Here is a 20,799-nt window from a genome sequence, read left to right as displayed (position 1 = left end):
AGATTTATGCGACAACAAACAAATAATTGTGGTCATCTGTGTTGGAAAGGCTGTCTTCGTTTAGTAACACTCTTTATTCTCAGAATCAAACCTCTCCGTCCCTCCCCTTCTCCCCTTCCACTTAAACTTACAAAACACACAACACACACACTATACACTCACATATTTGTACTCCTAGTCAAGTTTGCGTGGCTGTAATCAGGTCATCTAGGGATTACCAACTTGTCAGAGGAGTCGGGGAGATGGGTGGAGTGGCGGGGGGAGGGGGGGGGGTGGGGGGGGGCAGAGAGAAAGACGGGGAAACAGCGGGGAGAGATGTTTTGTTGTTTTTGACAGCTGATACCATTAAGTAAAGAAACTCAGGAAAAGGGCTTTATTATACTTCATACTGCTATCAGTGATTAAGACGTTTTGTCTGTCATTTTTGGAAACTGAGAACTTCAGATAGGAAGTAGCAAGGACAGACAACCTGAGGAGAGCAAACAGGTAGAAGTGGAGGGAGAAGAGGGAGAGAGATGGGGCGAGGCGAGAGACGAAGACGGAGAAGACGATGGACAAAAAAAAAAAAAGCAAGGAGAGAGCCAGGAAAGGAAGGGGAGGCCAAGATGGGTGAGAGAGAGAGAGAGAAAGAGAGAGAGAGAAAGAGACAGAGGGGGATAGGGGAATAATCCTAACTAATTCACTTAGGGCATTGCTGAAGGGAGGCTAAGAGGATTGGGACACTCCCAGAATCAGATAAGCTAAAATAACCAAGATGGACCAGTGAGAGCCATGCAGGCCATATGACAAACATGACAGGGGCAGAACATGGTCACTTCACATCGATATCGATAATGTGTCACTGTTCATACTGGCCGCTCACAACTCAAATACAAGCTTATATACAGTAGTCCCAATGATTATCAGTGCACAAAAGTGTAAAGACAAGATTGCTTTAATATGTCACACAACTAAACAGAAGATCTATTTTTTTTTCCATCAAACAGATTGGGGTGACACTAGGCTAACACTGTAACACGTAACACATATGATCCAAAAATCTAAATGCAACCAAATGAAATATTTACGTGTAGCATACAATAATAAGAATAAATACATTTAAATAAATCAACCCTGATGGCTCTTTCAGAAGACTATAGGAACTTCAGATCTCCATGCTGTGAAAGCGTCTCTCCTTTTACTCTATGATAATGCAACTTTAAAACAAAAGTGTAAGCCATCCGCAACAAATGGAAACGAACAGGTGTGGTGTGTAGATATGTGGCTGAATCAGACGCTCATGTCAGAAGGAGGGGTGTCTTAGTGTGTTTCCACAGGTAGGACTCCACTGGAACTACGGACAGTCAGTTCAGCTTCCACCAGGAGTCTCTTCCTACAAACTCTCTCAAAGGCTTTTGTTCTCTTATTTAACGCAGCATGAGGAAGAGAACAGACGATGATTTGCGGCGAGGCAGCAATCGATGATCGTCACCGGTCCCCTCGTCTCCGCTCTCGCTCAAATAAAATGCATTTTCTACAGAGGTTGCCTTTAGAAAAAAAAAAAAAAAAATCTTACAAACAAGAAACTGAGAATAAAAGATAACAAGTCCTCTGGCAGAATCGCCTCGTCCCCACGCGGACGGGACGCACTCTGACAAGTTGACTCTCCCGAACGGCGCCCTTCGCCTCCCTCTAGAGGACCTGGAACTTCCAGGAGTTTTGGTCTTTGTGGTCCAGGCAGTCCATCGTGGTGAAGCCCAGTTTCCAGGCCTGCTGGTCCTTGTAGTCCAGGCAGTCGACGGAGGTGAAGCCCAGGGACGAGGCGGTGCCGTAGCCCTGGGAGGACAGCGAGGCCGGGGATTGGCTTAGGGACCCCCCCATCGAGGGCACGGTGATGGGGCTGAGCGCGCCCCCGGTGCCCGACAGCTGCGAGTGCATGGGGGACAGGTAGGCGCTGCAGTCCAGGCCGGTGAAGTAGGAGGTGGTGCCGGCGTAGCCCTGGGTGTAGGCCGAGGGCTGACCGTAGCTCATGGGGTAGGGCGAGGGCCGCTGCATGCAGGGGGCCGAGGAGGAGGCCAGGGGGTCGGGAAGGGGCGAGATGGCCGGGCTCCAGATGGACACGGCCGTGTTCCCGGCGCTGGAGCTCGGGGCCAGAGCGGGGCCCGACGGGGCCGAGGTGGGGCTGTAAGAACCGGAGGGGTTGGAGACGGGATCGGGGGCGCTGGGCTCCTGGGCAGGGGACGCCTTCTTCTTGGGAGGGCGGGGCTTGGACTGGCCACTGCTCTGCTGCTGCTGCTGACGACACTTGGCACGGCGGTTTTTAAACCAAACCTGCAGAAACACAGGAAAAGACGCAGTCCGTCAGCATGGAAAACAAGTGACACTCGGAAATATAAGTCTCTAAATGAATAGTTTTGATAGATGTTTGTGGTACAGAGGTGATAAAGCTCTCAGGGGCGACAATGTCTTAGAAACTTTGTGCTTTGGCAGCAGTAATGCCATTGTTATGTTAAGATATATTTGTAATTACGTGATTGAATGATTATATCATGTGAATAGAGAAGGGATAAGGCCTCCCATATATAAAGCATGAATTAATTCTTGGTGAATTACTGCAGGTTGCCTGTACCAGCTTTACCAGTACTGTTACTTGGTAAAGTACGCCAGAGAGACCAGACTTGTGACCAACATTACACTGGATAATCTGTTCTTCCAAATCCTGTTCTCTGTCTGCAGCCCAGTTAACCTCAGGTATCAAGCTCTAGTGTCACATTAGGCAAAGAACTGAACAGAGTGGCCTCCATCTCGGCTGGCGGCCCTCCAGTACCTGGACACGTGACTCCGGCAGGTTGATCTTGAGGGCCACCTCCTCCCTCATGAAGATGTCTGGGTAGCGGGTCTTGGAGAACAGCGCCTCCAGGATGTCCAGCTGCGTCCGGGTGAAGGTGGTGCGCTCTCTGCGCTGCTTCCGGGGAGTGGCTGGAAATCCAACACATACAGAGACAGGATTATGATATTGGCAGCAATAGGGAGCATGAATTATGAGTGCAAGTTAGAATTAAGGAAAGAATGCTGTAAATCCACAATTATTTAGGTAATGAGAGCATAGGCTCTTCTACTATCTGTGTCTGTGGCATAGTGCAGACATGTGCAAGCCAATATACTGAGTGTGATACTGGATAAAAATGGTGATGAGAAACTCTAAATTTAGTTTCAATCCATGAAATACAGTGATATTGTTTGAGTGACAGTCTGACTTTTACACTTTCACTGCATGTGACCAATATGGGGCCAAACGTGTTTGCTCACTATATTAACCTGACTGGGTTAGTCACTGGTCCTTCACAGGGTTCCATCCAGTTCAGTTAAATGGTATTATGATTCACTTAACCAGTTAGCACAGTCAAAGTCACTATCTGTCTGGATATTTGGTGGCCCTCTCAGAAATAGAAAAGTGAGCAGTAGTTAAATTTCGCTACTGAATTTAACATTTACCACAATAAAAGTCTCCGTCTATATCTGTATTTATCTGAGGGGCACCGGTAGGAAAAAGTCTGAGACGCCTTGAGGTAAAAGATAGCTGAGACATAGAGGAAATGTATGAAAAAAAAAAAATGTTATTCGATTCCCTAATAAATGAAGCCAGGAGTATACAAAGATTACATGAAATTTCTTTACAAAAATACTATCTCTAAGAGTTTAAATATAGCTGCATATACATAACCTTATACTAAAATCAACTTTTTTACAGTTTACCATTATGGACATTAATGAATGAATGGGCATATTTGGTTACCATCAAATAATTTCTCATATAATAACGAATTATTCTATAGGCCTATTTTATCAGAGAATGTCAATGGAATTATCATAAATATCAATATATAAATCATTTAATCATGTCATCATTATCCAAACTTTTATCAAAAACAGAGGCGCTCATAAAAATAGTTTATCTTCTCCTTTAGTTTATTTTCGTTCGGCCACCGCGTTACGTAAAATGTTGAAATAGCATCAGACAAATGCGTAAAAGTAGAATATATGAACGAAATATTACAGTTTATACTCACATGGATACGCCACGGTTGTGTGAAGCAGGTCCATTCCGGGGCCAGGCAAATTTAACCCGTTCATGGCGTAATGGGGCTGCTTTATGTAGGACATCATCATTACAGCGGGCTTTTAAGTCCTCTCCCTCACTTGTCTCTCGGACACGCAACGCAACAACTGCGGGGCCCCTGGGAGCTCTGCCGCGGCGACGAGTCGGTGCGTCCGATCCAAACTCTCCAACCTGCCGCGGAGAGGAGCGGGACGCGCCGGTGAAGTCTGGAGGAACCTGAAAGTTCTTTTACCTGCACTTTTTCTCGCTTTTACTCTCAGTTTACCAGCAGACTATACACTTTAAGCACAGCGAGCATTCGAGCTGCTTGTCGGAAGTAAATTTCACACAGTTAAGTCATGACAGGTGAAGTGGCCCCTGATGCCTTCGCGCCTTGGTGAGGTTGCTCCACTGAGTTCCTTTACCGGCACACTCTGCTAATTAGAGGGAGCAAGTGGCTCCAGAAAACCCCTCCCACTATGCACGCACGAGCGCACTCACACACACACACGCACACACACACGCACACTCAAGGTAAGTGAACATGCTGTAATAGGCTATCCTCGCCAACAGGCTACACACATACTGTAGGCCTAGCTATCCGAGCAAAGTTTATTTTGAATAAAGTTCTGAATTATTAGTTTGATCATGTGATCATTTTGCAGTTTCCCCAGACATGAATAAGCCTCGCTTATTCTGGATTTGCAAATACTGAGATTGCAAGCATAAAAAGAAAAGAGAAACATGAAAAAGAAAGTGGTCCAAGTAAATAAATACAACTGTTATCAGATAAACTGGGCTTGGCTCCATCAACACCATCAGTCCACATATGATATTACATAAAAAATGTTTTGTTTCTGATTCTGTGTATTTGGTGTAAAATGTACCACCTAAATAATACATTTTTATTTGATATATCTCAATTTGCTTATATAACTAACAGGTGAGTTCAGAAAAATGAAAAAACAAAACAAAAAAAACAACAACAACAAGAATTTCAATTTTATATGAATCACCATAGTTGTGGAAATGCAGTTAATTTCATTTCTCATTTTGCCATCCTTCAAACTCATTAACCTTCTCTCCCTTTCCCTTTTCCAGTCCTGATCCAGTCCATCAGACCTGCTGCACTTCATACATTGACACATAATTGACAGATTACATTTACCTCACAAACACGCTGTACACACTGCATACACACACACACACACACACCCACACACACACACACACACACACAAACACGCAGAGGCACAAAACCGACAAAGCTCATTTGATTTATCATAATATGCTTTATCTGAAAAGTAAGTATCTTATCTCCAGATAAAGGCAGGAAAGACAGAGCAATCCGTCCAGTGGGAGAGAGGGAAAGGAGGACGGAGGGAAGGAAGGAGCCACCCCAAAGGAGAAAACGGACGGGACGTGGATGGGTGTGGATGGGACAAAGGAGGGAAAGACGAGAAAAAAACGGCAGAAGTTGGGGCACGGGGGCGATGGGCAGATGGTTAAGGTGGAAGGGAAGAGAGGGAGAGAGAGAGAGAGAGAGAGCGACGTGGACAGAGGATTCAGAGCGAGGAGACATCTGCTGCATGGATGGACACCTACAACTGAAGACACTCCATATGGTTGAGGGATCTAGAAGAGGAGAGGACAGATTTACATAGAGATGGATGAAGGACCCTGGGAGTCCCACTGTGTTTTGAGGGACTACAGAAAAAGACATTGACATATCTATATGTATTGTGACTGTATGTATTGTGCATGGACTGAAAGACTTGGAAATGACTGACGTTTTATGACTTCTCGATCAAGTTTTTGTACACATGACATTTTTTTTTTATATAACCGATATCATCTATTATATTTTTGAAGGATTTTGCAGTCGACAAATCGGAATCGCCGGCCAAAATGTGGCGGTTAGGGCGTCATTTTTGGACCGGGTGATCGTTTCTGTGGCACATAAACAGACTTATTTTTTCAGCCGGCGAAGAGTCCACAAATGTACACACACTGTCCCAGAGATGAGGATGAGGATGATGCGCTCATCGGCCAATAGGAGAGCAGCTCGTCCCGCAGCTGCAAGAGCAAATAGGGAAGTGGGGAAGAGGACTGAGCCTCCGTAATCCCCGTCCGACTGCCCCCCCCCCCCCCTCCCCCAGCAAAAGAGACACACTCGCAATGATGCAAGCAAGAGCTTTTATTGCAAAACTGCATGGAGCGACTTAATGGGCCAGATTGAGGCCTGAAAACAGAGAGAGGGGCAGAAAAGAAGGAAAGGAGAGACGAGAGCAGAGAGACAGGCAGGTAGACGCAGTCCGATGTAAGTCAGGCGAACGGAGGAGGAGGAGGAGGAGGAGGAAGCGATGGAGGGGGGTGGAGGAGGAGAAGCAGGTGAAGGGGCAGAGAGGGGTGGGGGGTGGGAAGGGGGGGGAGGCTCCCGCTCACGTCCCCACTGACACACTGCTGCGGTTAATCCAGATTAGAGTGTCTAAAACAGGTCGACTAAATCTGCGGGCCAGCCAGCAATACAGAGGCCGCTGTCAGTCCCAATCACTCACCACACACACACACACACACACACACACACACACACACACACAGAGAGAGACTGTAATAATCTCTTCTGTGCAAACCAGGTGCCACCAGCAGCTCAGCACAACCCCCAACCCCCCACCCCCACACCCCTTCCCAGTCAGGACGGATACCAGTTGGCTGTGCTGGAGACACTGGAGCTCCATCCAGTCAGACAACACTGTGATACAGGACAGTCAGTCACACCAAGCACAATATTCAACACTCAGTATCACATTTATGGTGGTTTTTTAACATAGTTTTCAAGTCATCAGACAGTCTGCAGTGGAGACAGACAGAGAGACAGAGGGTGCGACAGGAGACAGAAGGTCGCGGGCCAGATTCAGACCCATGACGCAGCGAGTATGGACGCACCTTCAGCCCGCTGAGTCACCATAAAGCCCAATATGACCTGCAGATTTAACATGGGACGTACCGTGTCGAAGGACCCGGCCGGCGCTCTGGAGAAGAAAGGTGCGGCCGGACAAGGGCTTCGCTTTGTCATGTGAGACCCACTGTGGGTTCCAGACAGGATCCTCTGTGAGATGGATTCATGGACTCATATGAAGAAGTAGAGCGCTAACAAAAGGTTGATACAAAACACACCGTCAAGAACGGTGGCTCAAGTTTCCACATTCGAGCAGAGGCACGCATTCTCATTTCATCTGCATCGATAATAAAGAAAGACAGAATGGTAATGAGAGTTGTGTTATGAGAGTTTGTTGTGCATTGAATATGAACTCATCTTTGTTAATGTCACTGTTCATGCTTAACTCATGTTAGTAAACACATTAGTTAACATTATTAACAAACATTTATAACAACATTAAGTAACGCAGTTGTTCATGTGCATTTACCATTAACTAATCTTTGTTAGTGCTGCTATTCATGTTTAATTCACATTAGTAAATGCATTAGTTAACATTAGTTAATGAACACTTACCAATAGAGTTAATAAGTGGATAATGATAATAAACATGAAGAAACAGTTAGTTCAACCCCACCGGTATTTGAATGTCTTGTGTGTGTCCATAAGCACAAAAGGAAAATTCTAAAAATGTTTTCTTCATATTGGCAAGTTTAAGATATTAGAAATGAATCAGAGAGAAAACTGCAACTACAATCACATTCTTTGACACCATTTTGATGGTTTATCTGAACCGAGCCCAAGTCTTGACTGAATGAATCTATTATCAAATTTCCCCATGAGGCAATTTTAAATTCACTAGTCTCTGTTATTTTTACTGTCTTACATCAGAATAATTTTCAATGAATAAAATAATAACTGAAGCTGAGGTAAAATGAATCTCAGTCCACTATATATTTCAACAAAATTCATAAGTTAGTCAACGACAAAAAGCTCTAAACTTCATCTTGTAAGCAGCAATACCAGGGTCTATGAGGTACCAGTTTATGTCATTATTGCTTTAAGAGGAATTAATAAGCCGCATTATCATCTTTTTCAACATCTTTTTCTTCCTCGTCATATATGTAGTTTGAGGAGGAACCATCTTTTTGTCCTCGTTAGATATACAGTATTTAGACATAAATGAAAAGCTTTTCAAAAAAATAGCAACACCTTAAAATCAGCGATTCAGCAGTAAATCTAAAGGAGACCACGATGCCCTCCAGTCGGTGATCGCTAAAAAGCAAACAACCAAAACATAAACTTAAAATTGATTATATTTTCTGAAAATTTAGATTGTTTTTGTCTCAAAAAAATCATATCTTCATATAAGATAAGATAAGATATCACTTTATTAATCCCCTTGGGGAAATTCGGGTGCATAGCAGCAACTGGCTGAACAGTACCAGGGAAAAATAAGTACAGAAGATAATAAAGAGAAGAGGTAATAAGATTTAAAAAATAAAGGTAATGTACCTAATAACCTACATCTGTTTGATACAACCTACGATGGTGTATACAATGAATTTACTTCCTAAAGATTCTAAAAAAGGTGGGTAAACTGAGTTTAGTTGGGCTTACCTTAAACTAGATCCCATCTTAGCATGACAGTTTGATCAAATGTGGTTATTTCAGTGTATTTTGACGTGTTTTCAGAGACACTGGATGTTATTGTGGAGTACTGAGGTATCACTGCAACTCCTGCCAAGGCAAGAGCAGCATAGGAGCCACATGTCAACAACACTTTTACTGTCTCTAACTAAGAACCCCTTTATATTTTTAGTGTGAGTTTAGTTCACAAAAATGTCACTGCGTAATATCTCATATATAACATACTATTTCTCATACTTGTATATACAAATATTACTTACACAGGACAAATGTACCATTACTGTATTAAGATATTCTGAAATAGTTACTATATTCACCTCATACATATCTTAAATGATTTAACTCATGATGTTTTTGAACTTGTTTGCAGTAAAATACGACGCTGCATATGAATATGATGATATTGTGGGGTGTGCACTTCATAGTATGCGCTTTATCTGGACATGAACAATAAAGTGCTGAAACTCTGCAATTGTATTATTACTGCACAGTATGCATTTTATTTTAAGAGGTGATTCCACTTTTATCATGTGATGATTGTGTGCTGAATGTTGAAATAAGTGTAACTGCTGTAACTACTTTTAAGCTGCAAAACAATTTCATTGAGGACATTAAAGTTTTCTAATTCTAATTCTAATTCAAGTTGTGTCTACTTTACAGTACTACTGTCTATGTTGTCTTATGATGTAAGTGAATGGAGCCGTATCAGCAGAGGTAATAACTAATAACTGCAAAAACTGCAATAATGGAAAACTTGATTCCCATATTGTCTGTCCCATATCAGCCTAAATCTAAATACAGCCACAATCAACCCATAGCACAAGGTATGCTTACGGTGTGCACTTTATAATATTGTGTGTGTGTGTGTGTGAGTGTGTGTGTGTGATGAGTCAGAAGTTGCAGTCTGAGGTGAGACGTGTCAGTGTGGAGGATGAGTGATTACAGTGGACAGTAATCCTGCAGATGGATTAGCAGGTGGTATTAGGAGAACTGGGGGTGTAGCGCAGCGCTCCGGCCGAACTGTCACAATATGGAGCCGCCGCTCCCAGGGCCTCGGCCAGTCTGCTTCTCCTCCTCACACACTCACACACACACACACACACACACACACAGTAACACACACTGTGGACCGACGGGAGACGTGAGGACAAAAGGACATCCCGGACTAACAGTGTGCTGTCTGGATTTTGCAGCTTATAGTGTTAATATTATCTTTAGGTTGTATATTCTGATGGTGTTCCAGTTCTGCTGAATGGGCGTCTCCATAACACAGGAGCACCAAAGTGAAAAAGCCTCGTTCTCAAGCCAAAAAAAGCACCTGACAAAGCTGTACTATTATTCCAGTATTCAGCATGGTGATATTTTACCTCTTCACTAGACGTTTCTGTTGGATCTCTACTCTAAGTAGTTAGTTTACTCCTCTCTATGGTGAAACTGTGACTTAATTGTTTGTGTCAGTTACAGGCCACCGTAGTTCAAGCGGATGGGAGGGGTGAGAGGAGTGGAGTCTCATACATTACTTAATGCCCCTTTAATGGAGCCAGCAGTGCAAGTCTGCTTGTTGTAAAGGCGTTTTGTTCCTTTTATTTTGTCACACTTAACTTTGTAAAGAAATTGCACTATACACATATAGTTGTTATTTTATACTTTGCCCTGCCAAAAGGGAAAATAAGTGTCAGCTAAAGGGAAATCTTGTTTTTGGCAAGAAAATCTTCACAGTGATGATTAAATGAAGATAAACTTGCCATGGTGTGTGTGTGTGTGTGTTTGTGTGTGTGTGGTGGAATGAATCTCATCTATTCAAATAATAAAAATGCATTGTGTGGAAGGCTTTGGGACACTTTAAAAAAGCCATTCCCAAGTTGAGTTATGTTTCATTAGTGGCTGCACCAAACTTTGAGCTAATACAAGTACATTAATACTTTTGGTCAATTCTTGAGCCATTTTTGGCCACTCAAAAAATAACAAAATGTCGACATAAATGGTTATAAATCTCCCTAAAACTCCACCCTAAGACTCCTAACAAAATAAAAAAATAAAGCGGTATGGTATCAATAACCTTTGATAACAAGAAGTTCCTGCAAAAAATGGGCATTTTAGTGGAAGATAGTGAGCATCTTTTTCTATAAACGGCTCAGAACTAGACCGTTATCTTGAACCTACATGGACAAACCTCACATCCTCTGAATATTCCAGGTCTCTAGTTTCTGGATGTAAAGATTCATGAAGGTGTGATGACATTTTAAATGAGGTATAGCATGTCTAGAATGAGTGATATAAGGAGAGGCTCTTCAATTCTAACAAATACAAAATTTGTTTGACTCAAGAGACATTTCACAGTAAAATTTTTACCCCATTCCCCGGTGAGCTGGGACTGGCTGCTTGGTACCAAAACAGTTCTTGAATTACTCCATTAAAGCTGTGTGACTGCAGGTCAGGTGGAAACTGTTTTAAACCTGTTTAACTGTTTTTTTGTTTTTTTTTGTTTATCATTACCTTCATCACACCTCCAGTTTACATAATTCATAGGCATTTTCCCTTTGCAAGGCTTTGTTCTTTAAATTTTGGGGCAGGGTACCTTGAACAAGAAGTCACATGAGACTAAATACAGTTCACAGCTATCAGTTCCCGCATGAACTGCATTGTTTCTGCTGCACACTTGGATTTAAATGCTAGTTGTTGTCCAGGAACTTGCTTCCCGTCATTGAAATGATTAAATGTTGGTTTAGGAAACTTCAGTGGGTTTATTGGGCATCATAGATGTATTACCAGCTCACTGTTGGAGTCCAGGTTTACCTTTCACTCAGCCTGTTGCTCAGCCTCTGGCCTCTGGGCCGACCTGGATCTGCTCAGGAGTAAAGCTGAGCAGCAGGAGGGCTTGTTGCTACTCTCCCTTTCCACAACAGACTGATCGGTCACTGCTGGGCTCAAACTCAGTGCCAGACAAGTAGACACTTGATGTGTGAGTTTTCACTGACATCTGGTGGACAAATATCATTAGTTACCTTGCTGTGGATTCAGAAACGCACATACAGTAGTTTCCCATTGCTGTGAGGGGAGTCCTAATGAAAAATACATGTATTATTTCTTTGATATTCCTATAGGTGCTTATAGTGTGTCTGGTACTCAGTAGTGGCTTTATTACACTTAATGGTTACACTTATTTGGTTACACAATAATTGTATCACCTATGGTATTATTGTCTAATTATCTGTGGTATGATTTTTTTTAAAGTTTTGCTTTGATACTTTTGTAGAATGTAGATCTTTTCTGTAAGAGTAGACTTGAGAGTGTCAGGTTATTAATTTGGATAAAGCAAGATTTGTGCATTTATTGCTGTGGTTAAACTGCAGTGGGCAGCAGGAGCAGATAGCTGCAGGCAGAAGAGCTCTGGATAGTGAAAATGGCAGGTTTGCATCTTTGAGAATTACCTATAGTAAAGGATTTCATTGTCTCTCTGGAATATAATGCAGTGTAATGGGTTTTGTACTAAGTGATGAGGTGGGATTTATGTCGACTAAAGCAGAATAACAGGACCACAAGAATTTAAATGGACTATGATATCTTTATTTTGTTTGTGATACAATATGATACCGGTGGAGGGCAGCAATACAGATTAGATGCGTGTAATCTGCTATAAAGCTACAAGAAGAAGTAGAATAGCCGTGTGCTGCCTTCCAGTGCTCTTCGTAAACTCGTACTTCCAATCAATATAGTCGAAAATACAACTTGTCGCGCATTAAAATGCTTTTGGTTTAGAAATAATAACAAAAGGGACAGTGTAACAAAAGCATAAATAACATGTGTTGTTTATTTTGGATCAGCACAGAGCTGCCTTTTGCTGCAGTGGCATAATGAAGAGGGAAAAATACACCAGCCATTTACTTGACGTTTTCATTAATTAAAAACAAAATTGCAGAATAACTAAAAGTTAAACAAAGACTTTGATGTGATGCAATTTTTTTCCTCAAGAAAAAAAGAAAAAGAAAAAGAAAGCTTCGACTTTCCCAGTCTTTATCGTTTTGTTGGGTCGTTCGAGTGCTGAGTCCAATATTCCCCACTGTACCTGAATGCAGCTTTAGAGCTCCTCCCAAACCCGGATGTTTTGCTGCTCCTGTTAATAATTGTATCAAGCTAACCATAATTAGTCAGGACAGGACCGGCGGTAGGAAGATTTTGCCTTCAAAATAAAAGCATAACTTTCACCCAACCCGCCGTTATAACACCTGTTCGTCATAGGGTGCGTTATTTTGCTATGTATAACCGGAACTGCTGTTCGTTAGCCGGGCTGGTTTGACACTGCTGTAAATGGCGTTGGGGAGCAGAGCCGCCGGTGACCATGAGTAGTCCAACTTGTCATTTCAGATAAAAACAGCGGATTTCGTTTGAATCGCCGGGATGCCTCGAGACTCGTATCCCTTCGCGGAAGACAGCTTCAGCCGTTTCCCGTCGCAGAGTAACATTTACGGACTCTGCCAGGCTGGGGAACAGGAGCTGCTGGCCGCCACTCTCAAAGGGAAGGTGGTGTGTTTCAGATACCAGGACCTGCAGCAGAAGATCAGACCTGTGGCCAAGGAGGTGCAGTTCACCTACATACCAGGTACACTGGAAAGCTGCTTTAATTGCATTGTCTTATTTAATGCATAATCAGACAGTGAACAGTGAACTCCACTGATCTCTTAATAGTGACCTCAAGAACTAATAGTACCCCAATAATACATTTCAGAGCAATACTAAACATCACAGCAAAACTAATACAGTGGTACCGTAGATACAAATAAATAAATAAATAAACCTTAAAGTACAACAAGGTCTGTGTGGCTGCATTAAGGCTATATTGAATGTTCATATCTCAAGATAGTGAAATTTCGTAAAAGATTATTCACAAGCAAGATTATTCACAAGCACACAACCTATGGAACTATGTTTAAAGATAACTAACAGGCTAGTTTTGTTGACAGAAATATCCACACTAATATGTCTGTTTTACAGTGGCATACCAAGAATGCCAAGAATCAACATATAACTTAAAAATGATTCATCAACTTGAAAATCACTATGTAAAAACATGGTGGCAAGGATAGGAAAACTTCAACTGTCTAAAATTTGTATCTATGGGTCAAGACCTTTACCACTCCATAGCACCCACAGTGTGTTTTATTCAGTACCTGTCTAATTTGACTTGCAATGGGGCTTCTTCCTCTTCATTTTTGTTGTTTTGTGTGAACTTGGTGTGTGATATTTATATGTTTTGATCTACAGCCTCTTCTTCCAGAGGAATGTATAATGCTGAATGTTGACTGCTCCTGAGCTGTGCCATGCTAAAAGACAAAATGATCCATGCTTTGAAAAAATATTACCTTTAATATCATCCAAATCCATTAAATATGAACTTCACCAATTATGGACTAGCCTACTCTTTAATTTCCACCTCATATATTACATGTGCAGTTAATTTTTATAGCACTTGAATCTTATGGTTCACATGGAAAGATGCCAGATTTCAGAGAGCTCAGACCTTATACAGAGTCAGCACTGTATGTTATAGATTAAACCTCTTTAGTGCTGTATGTGCATTAGAAGCTGATAGCCATTAAAAAGCTGAATTTAGAGATTGTCAAAATGTGTGTTCAGCTAAACAGCCTATTTAGAGGTGATAAACTTCTTCTTAAATCCTTTTCATGTGAGTATAAAAATTGTTCATCACAAAATATCATCACACAGTTTGAGTTTTATCCACTGTTACTTTAATAATCTACAGCCATTATCAACCATTCTGTCAAGATAATGGTATACAAGATTGTATGCATAGAATTTCAGTCAAAATCCCTTTTCCCTCTTGAGTTTTTAACATGTTTTTGTATCAGATTACGTTAGTCCTGATACATGTAATGTGTAAACTCCCTAACTGTATTTTAATGTTGTCTTCCATATGTGTTGGATGCTGTGACATGCATTGGTACTACATCCTGTCTTCTTTATCCAGTTGATGCAGAGATTGTATCAATTGATGCCTTCAACAAGTCTCCACCCAACAGAGGGCTGGTAGTGGGCATCACCTTCATAAAGGTACTTTCATACCAAAGTCCACTACACTGTAATTGTTTATGAATGCTGTCTGCAGTGATAGAAACATTCGGTCTCCTCATCTCCTCTGTCAGGACTCTGGTGACAAAGCCACTCCGTTCCTTAATATCTACTGTGACTACGAGCCGGGCTCCGAGTTCAACCTGGAGTCCATCGCCCGTGAGTCAGACGGTCTCCGGCCGTACACACTGTTCACACTGTTCACACTGTTCACTGCCTGCTTACTATAACACTCTGATGTCAATGTTTCTCTCTGTGCCCTCAATAGAAAGCTGCCTGAATCTGGAGCTGCAGTTTACTCCCTTCCAACTGTACCACACAGAGTAAGTAGGCCGTTAGGGTCAGACTGATATATACTGTATTACAAATCTGATCTGGTCTAGTCAGTGTCGTCCACCTCTGATATGATGGATATGATGCAGGTTGATTAATCACATATTTATTGTATAATTGATCAAAACTACACTGGTTGTCTATTGGGAAAACCTTAACCTGAATTGATTCTAATGCAACATTTTGATTGGATTCCACATGAATAAGCATGAATATGTTGTGTCACTATGATTATTATTATTATCCTGGTTTACAATGGATCATTTTAGTATCCCATGGTCTACATGCTGTTTAAGAGGCTTTTCCACCCTGACAAGAATACAATTCTTGGGAAAACACTGAATATTTGCAATTTTTTTAATCTTTTTGGCATGGTCAAATTTGAAAATATTGAATATCGGCAGCTTCAGTACAAACAATATCGGTATATGTGTCAGTATAGCATCCCTGCAATACTGCTAAGTATTCTGCTGCCTGAGAGTCTACTGTGAAACATTTAACAACTCGTCCCGAAGAATGGTACCAGGTGTTTTTGTGGCTCAGATGAACAGAATGTGGAATAAAGACAGAAGGCAGGGCAGAGTCTGGCTGACAGGGAACGTCAGTAACCTTCTGTAACCTGCTGGTTCTCTGTCAGGGTGCAGTGTGACGGCGGAGGCAGCGAGACGGTGTTCCTGCTCAGCGGTCATGACCAGAGGATCCACCTGTACAAGGAGGTAGGATGTCTGTGTGTGTGTGTGTGTGTGTGTGTGTGTGATTCTAATATATACTAGCATATATTTTGATCAGATCACCACCTTTTGCCACTTTAAAATGTAGAAGGTCTCTTTTTCTCTCCCCTATATGTATAGTATATGTATATATGAGTGTATGTATATATGTGTATATGTGAGTATATGTGTGTATGTACTGTATATCTATTCTTTATTTTTTACCCCCAACACTTGGGGGTAAAAATGAGATAATTTGCTTCATGTACTTATCTTATTTTATCTTTAAACATTTATATGATATCATTTAATTACATTTGTTTGTTTATTTATTAACTTATTTTCAGTGCATCCCATTGTATTTTCCCCCTCTTTTGTGCATGGACCTGTGGAATATAAATTTAAATTGATAATGAGATTGCATAAGAAGTAATTTATCCTATATTTTTATTAGAGGTGTAACATTTTATATACAAGATGATGACTTGCGACTTGTTCTTTGTGTGGAAAAAAATGAAAGTCTGATGAAAAATAAGTAAACAAAAAAAAAAACATTGCTGTGATTGGTTGGTTCCTTGTCAAGCAGAGGGCTCATTAAAAGGGATGAAAGCAAGACGAAGAGTTTTTACTTGCCAGCATGAGAGCGAAAAAAAAAATGATAATGAATCTTGCAAATTAGAAGACTTTCCAAACACTTTGATTCATCATGCGAACAGCAGGGCATCGCTCACCCGGCTCTCCTGTTTCCCACAGAACGCCTCCCTCCACCAGTTTGAAGAGCAGCCAGTGGAGAGACTCTTCCCCGAGCTGCAACAACTGCCCAGCAAGTCAGTCTGTGTGTGTGTGTGTGTGTGTGTGTGAGTGTGTGTGTGTGTGTGTGTATGTGGTGAGTGATTGACACCATCAGCAGCCTGTGAGCCATATTGCTGTGTGTGTATGTGAGTCAGGCATATGATTTTCCTGTGTAATCCAATTTCCTTGTTTCTCAAATTGTCACCCAAATAATCTTTTGTGCGTGCAGTCAGTGCGTCTGATCTGTGTTTCATTACATTGTCAGAGTGGATGGATAACTTCACACGTTATGTTTGCTTCTCTCTAGCAGTTTCTCTGCTGAAAACAGTAAGGAGAAACGACAGCTGAAGTTATCCGTGCCTGTCATGACGCTCTGTAGCAGGAGCAAGATGACTGGATCAATAACAGACTCTTCTGGGCCAACCAGGCACTCTGTACTCCACAACTGTAAATGTTGTCTACAGAAGATTCCACATAGAGAGAAACTGAAATGCAAACAAAGGCTGGAAGGAAGACTTTTAGATAATATAAAGAGTAAAGTGTTGTGTATAGGTTACAGACACACAAGAGTCTACTAGGATCTTGTCCATTTGCCATCTTGAAATGTGCAAATAGCTCATTTAGCTCATTGGATATGGGAAGAGCTGCCCTCAAATTCCAATTGACAGTTTATAATTTAATCTCATAGTCACTATATAGGGATAAAACATTGTATGTCGATGTCCAAAACACGTATGGATCTCATTGTATCTGTTTGACCCGGCCCATAACGCCCCATGCTGAATGGTGGTTTCATTGTCGTGTGTGTGTGTGTGTGTGTGTGTGTGTGTTGCCTCTGTCCTGCCTCCCTGCAGTGTCTTGTGGCTGGACATGCTGAGTACCGCCGGGGGTCGGCGCCTCTCGGCGTTCGGCTGTCAAAACGGCTGCGTGGGACTGGCTCTGGTCAACCAGGCCGGACCAGGTGAGGAGAGGGGGGGGGGGTCTGTGTCATGTTGTTCCCCCTGTGCATAAGCCTAAGAAATGATGTGTGAAGAAGTAAATTCCTGTTTACGCTTCGTGGAAGATGACAGTTGGGTTGTGTGTATCGTTGAACCCCATTCAGCTTGTGTAAATATTAATTAAAATCTGACCCATACAAAATTGAGCAAAGACTTATGACTGACAAGATATTATTATTTGGTCAATGACTATTAGACGGACTGTTGGTCACCAAACTATCAGCTTATAGAGGGAACATTGGTCTTGAATGCTTCCTGATGTGATTTTTAAGATATGGCTTACAATGACATTTCTGGCAATTTCTCTCAATCCTTTATAACGATAAAAACCCACAAGATCAAATCTGGACTCACTTAAAAAGGGTATGGCGAGTGATTATCATGCAGTGATTATTGATATAAGAGACTGGATCATATTTGGGAATAGCGTTTATGTTCATGTTGTTTCAGCCCCAGCTCTCTCTTCTTGGAACTGACTCTCAAGTGTGTTTCTCATAAAGATCATGTGTGTTTCTGTGTGTGTGTGTGTGTGTGTGTGTGTGTCAGAGGTTTTGCAGAGCTGGCGGGTGCAGCAGGACAGTCCGATCTCTTCCGTGCTGCTGTTCCCTCTGAGCTGCCAGACCGAGGCCGACCACACCGCCGCAGAGAAAAGTAAGCAGTCGGTCCGCCGCAGTTTCACGTCTCAAACCGTTCCACTTTCACTTCTCCACACTTTCTGCATTTTTGGGTGATGATCGGTGCCTCTTTTCTTTTCCAGGTGTGGAAATAGAAGGCTACAACCTTCTGGTAACCAGCACTATAGAGATGGCGGTTGTCTACAGGTCGGCAGATTCTAGTAATCCTGCCATTTCAGTAGCGTTTAGAGTTCCTCTCTCAATATAGCATCTGGCAGAGGTCAGGACAGTGTTTTTGTGTGTGTGTGTTCTCAGAGATGTCCAGGAGCGTGGCGTGTCTCATCCGATGTACCTCTCGGAGAGTGACCAGTGGGACGCGGTGCTCTGTGCTCTGGTCATTGACCTGGATTTTGACGGGCAGAAGGAGGTGCTGCTGGGAACTTACGGACAGGTCGGAGCATGTGAACTGAAAGCGTCTTTGCCTTATCTACAAAAAGTCAAATGGCTAGTATAACTGAATACCGTGAAACCTGGCGGAATAAGACATGACTGATGTTTTCCAAGCATCTGATAAGAATGACAGTCTGAAGCGGTCGAGGCCTCGGTGGTAACAAGGTTATCTCGCGTATCTTTCTGCCACACAGGAGCTGCTTTGTTATAAATTCCAGCCGCCAATGAGCGGAGGAGACGGACAGTTTCAGCTGCTGTGGAGGCGGAGCTTCAAGAGCCCTCTGCTGTCCATCATCTACTTAGACCTGACAGGGGACGGCTTGAGAGAGCTGGCTATCCTCACGCTAAAGGGACTGCACATTTTGCAGGTATGTGACAGTCGGCGCAAGGGCCTGGGTCACAGAGGAAGGTCAGTCCTTCATCAAGCGTTCGGAAGTGCAACGACATTGATAGAACTTCTCTAGAGCTTCTTTTCACAATAGAGAGGAGTAAGCTAGCGAATTAGAGCACCGAAGTCTACTGAAGAGGTATCGCCACGCTAAATACTGGAATAATAATACCGCATTGTCATTTGTTTTTTTTGGCTTGAAAATGAGGCTCTTTAGCCCTGGTGGCTGGACTGTGTTGCGACAGCGGTGGTGAACCCGTAGCACCGTCCGCCATCGCTGAGCAGCTGAAAATGCCAGCAGGTGGGCGGATGAGACTGGGACTCTTTTGAAATGCCAATGGGTGGGGAGTTTTGTTCCAAAATAGTCTCGGCTGGGAAGTGAGTTTTGAAAGCCAGAAATCTCAGCGCCCGGCAAAGTGATCGGTGCGTCATCGTTATTGATAAAGAACCCTACCCACCCCCGCAGATGTATTATGCTCATTTTGAGCAGAAAAATCGTACTTATTTCCCCTTTTTAAAGGAATAGTTCACCCAAAAATGAAAATTCTGTCATCATCTCCTCACCCTCATGCCAGTTGAAACACAGGTGAAGTTTGTCCATATAACACACAGGGAGGCTGCCAGCACAACTCCATAGCAGCCTTCTCCAAAACAACTCAAGTCAGTGGGGACCAGTTCTTCAGAGTTCCAAAAAGACCTACAGTATATTTACACCATCATTTAGTGCAAATCTTAACTACAGCTGATTGATTTGCAACAAATAATGGTGTATAGGTCTTTCTATTCACAGTGTGATTGTTTGGCTGTTTTTGTTTTGGAACTCTAAAGAACAGGTCCCCATTGACTTCAGTTGTTTTGGAGAAGGCTGCTACCAAGTTGTGCTGGCAGCCTCCCTGTGTGTTATATGGACTAACACATTTCACCTGTGTTTCATTTGGCATGAGGGTGAGTAGATGATGACAGAATTTTCATTTTTGGGTGAACTATTCCTTTAACCAACTCAAGGCTCAACCATGAGATCCAAATGAAAAGGGGATAATATCATAAATGCAGTTTGCTGTAGGAAGGGCCAGTTTTGAACCCACAAGACAACGGCTGCACCACTTCTAAAGCGATGTCTTGAAGTAGCTCAGGCATGAGGTTTCAAACAGACTTGGTTATTTCCCATCTGACACACCTTGCTCCCCCTTTGTCTTTTCAGCATAGCCTCACCAGCACTGCGGATCTGGTCCTGCAGCGGCTGGCCCAGAGGGTTTCCATGCTGACGGCCGGCTCTGAGCTGGAGGGACCCAAAGCTCAAGACACAGAAGGGAAGGACGCTCCAGCTAAGAAAGAGGACAGTGCCGCACAGCCCGCTTCAAATTAACAACCGACGCTGCATATTGTGCCACTGACCAAGGTTCAGACTGAAGTATTTGCCTCATTTAAAGGTGCGATGTGAAGGATTTTCTCATTCACGGGCCTGTATTGCTATGATTAGATAAAATTAGTCGTGGTGACACATTGTTGGAAAGTGAACCCTGGATTCTGCTATTCAGAAAATAAGTGATAGAAAAAAACAGTTGAAAGAAAGCAGCTCAGATATGTGAATAAATGTGGGTCAGTGGTTGTCATCGTCATCACAGTTACTTTGACATTGAAAGAGGAAATCCTACACCTTTCATGAAGGGTCTGCTTTTTTTTTTAAAGTGTATCCTTGTAGTGAGTGTTTATGTAACTATACTGTAGAGAATGAGAACATTTATATACTGTGGGTAGTGT

The 20,799-nt window shown here is 42.5% G+C and overlaps 2 protein-coding genes across 3 annotated transcripts; one reads left to right on the top strand and one right to left on the bottom strand.

The window, feature by feature from the left end:
- Positions 1-934: 934 nt before the first annotated feature.
- On the bottom strand, positions 935-4,174 carry crx (cone-rod homeobox). 2 transcript variants are annotated; one of them, XM_071543092.1, is made up of 3 exons: positions 4,050-4,174; positions 2,807-2,958; positions 935-2,310 (listed from the first exon to the last, which is right to left on the bottom strand). In XM_071543092.1, the coding sequence occupies exons 1-3, from the start codon at positions 4,147-4,149 to the stop codon at positions 1,672-1,674; spliced, it is 891 nt and encodes a 296-aa protein (XP_071399193.1). In that variant the 5' UTR covers positions 4,150-4,174; the 3' UTR covers positions 935-1,671. The 2 variants fall into 2 exon arrangements, with proteins under 2 accessions (XP_071399193.1, XP_071399192.1); XM_071543091.1 differs by having other exon boundaries at positions 2,807-2,990; positions 4,052-4,146.
- An 8,809-nt stretch (positions 4,175-12,983) lies between these two features.
- Positions 12,984-20,793, top strand: kptn (kaptin (actin binding protein)). Its single transcript, XM_071543096.1, has 12 exons — positions 12,984-13,266; positions 14,653-14,735; positions 14,828-14,912; positions 15,022-15,076; positions 15,724-15,802; positions 16,550-16,623; positions 17,443-17,549; positions 18,133-18,237; positions 18,344-18,407; positions 18,516-18,651; positions 18,845-19,018; positions 20,240-20,793. Exons 1-12 carry the CDS (start codon positions 13,065-13,067, stop codon positions 20,402-20,404), a joined length of 1,329 nt encoding a protein of 442 aa, XP_071399197.1. The 5' UTR covers positions 12,984-13,064; the 3' UTR covers positions 20,405-20,793.
- The last annotated feature ends 6 nt before the right edge of the window (positions 20,794-20,799 follow it).

Source organism: Centroberyx affinis, unplaced genomic scaffold (genome assembly GCF_046629955.1).
Source record: "Centroberyx affinis isolate AG114_WGS23_722 - 3 ecotype Tasmania unplaced genomic scaffold, CSIRO-AGI_Caff_v1 ptg004219l_1, whole genome shotgun sequence".
Taxonomy (NCBI): Eukaryota; Metazoa; Chordata; class Actinopteri; order Beryciformes; family Berycidae; genus Centroberyx; species Centroberyx affinis.
This window is presented reverse-complemented; position numbering and strand designations above follow the sequence as displayed.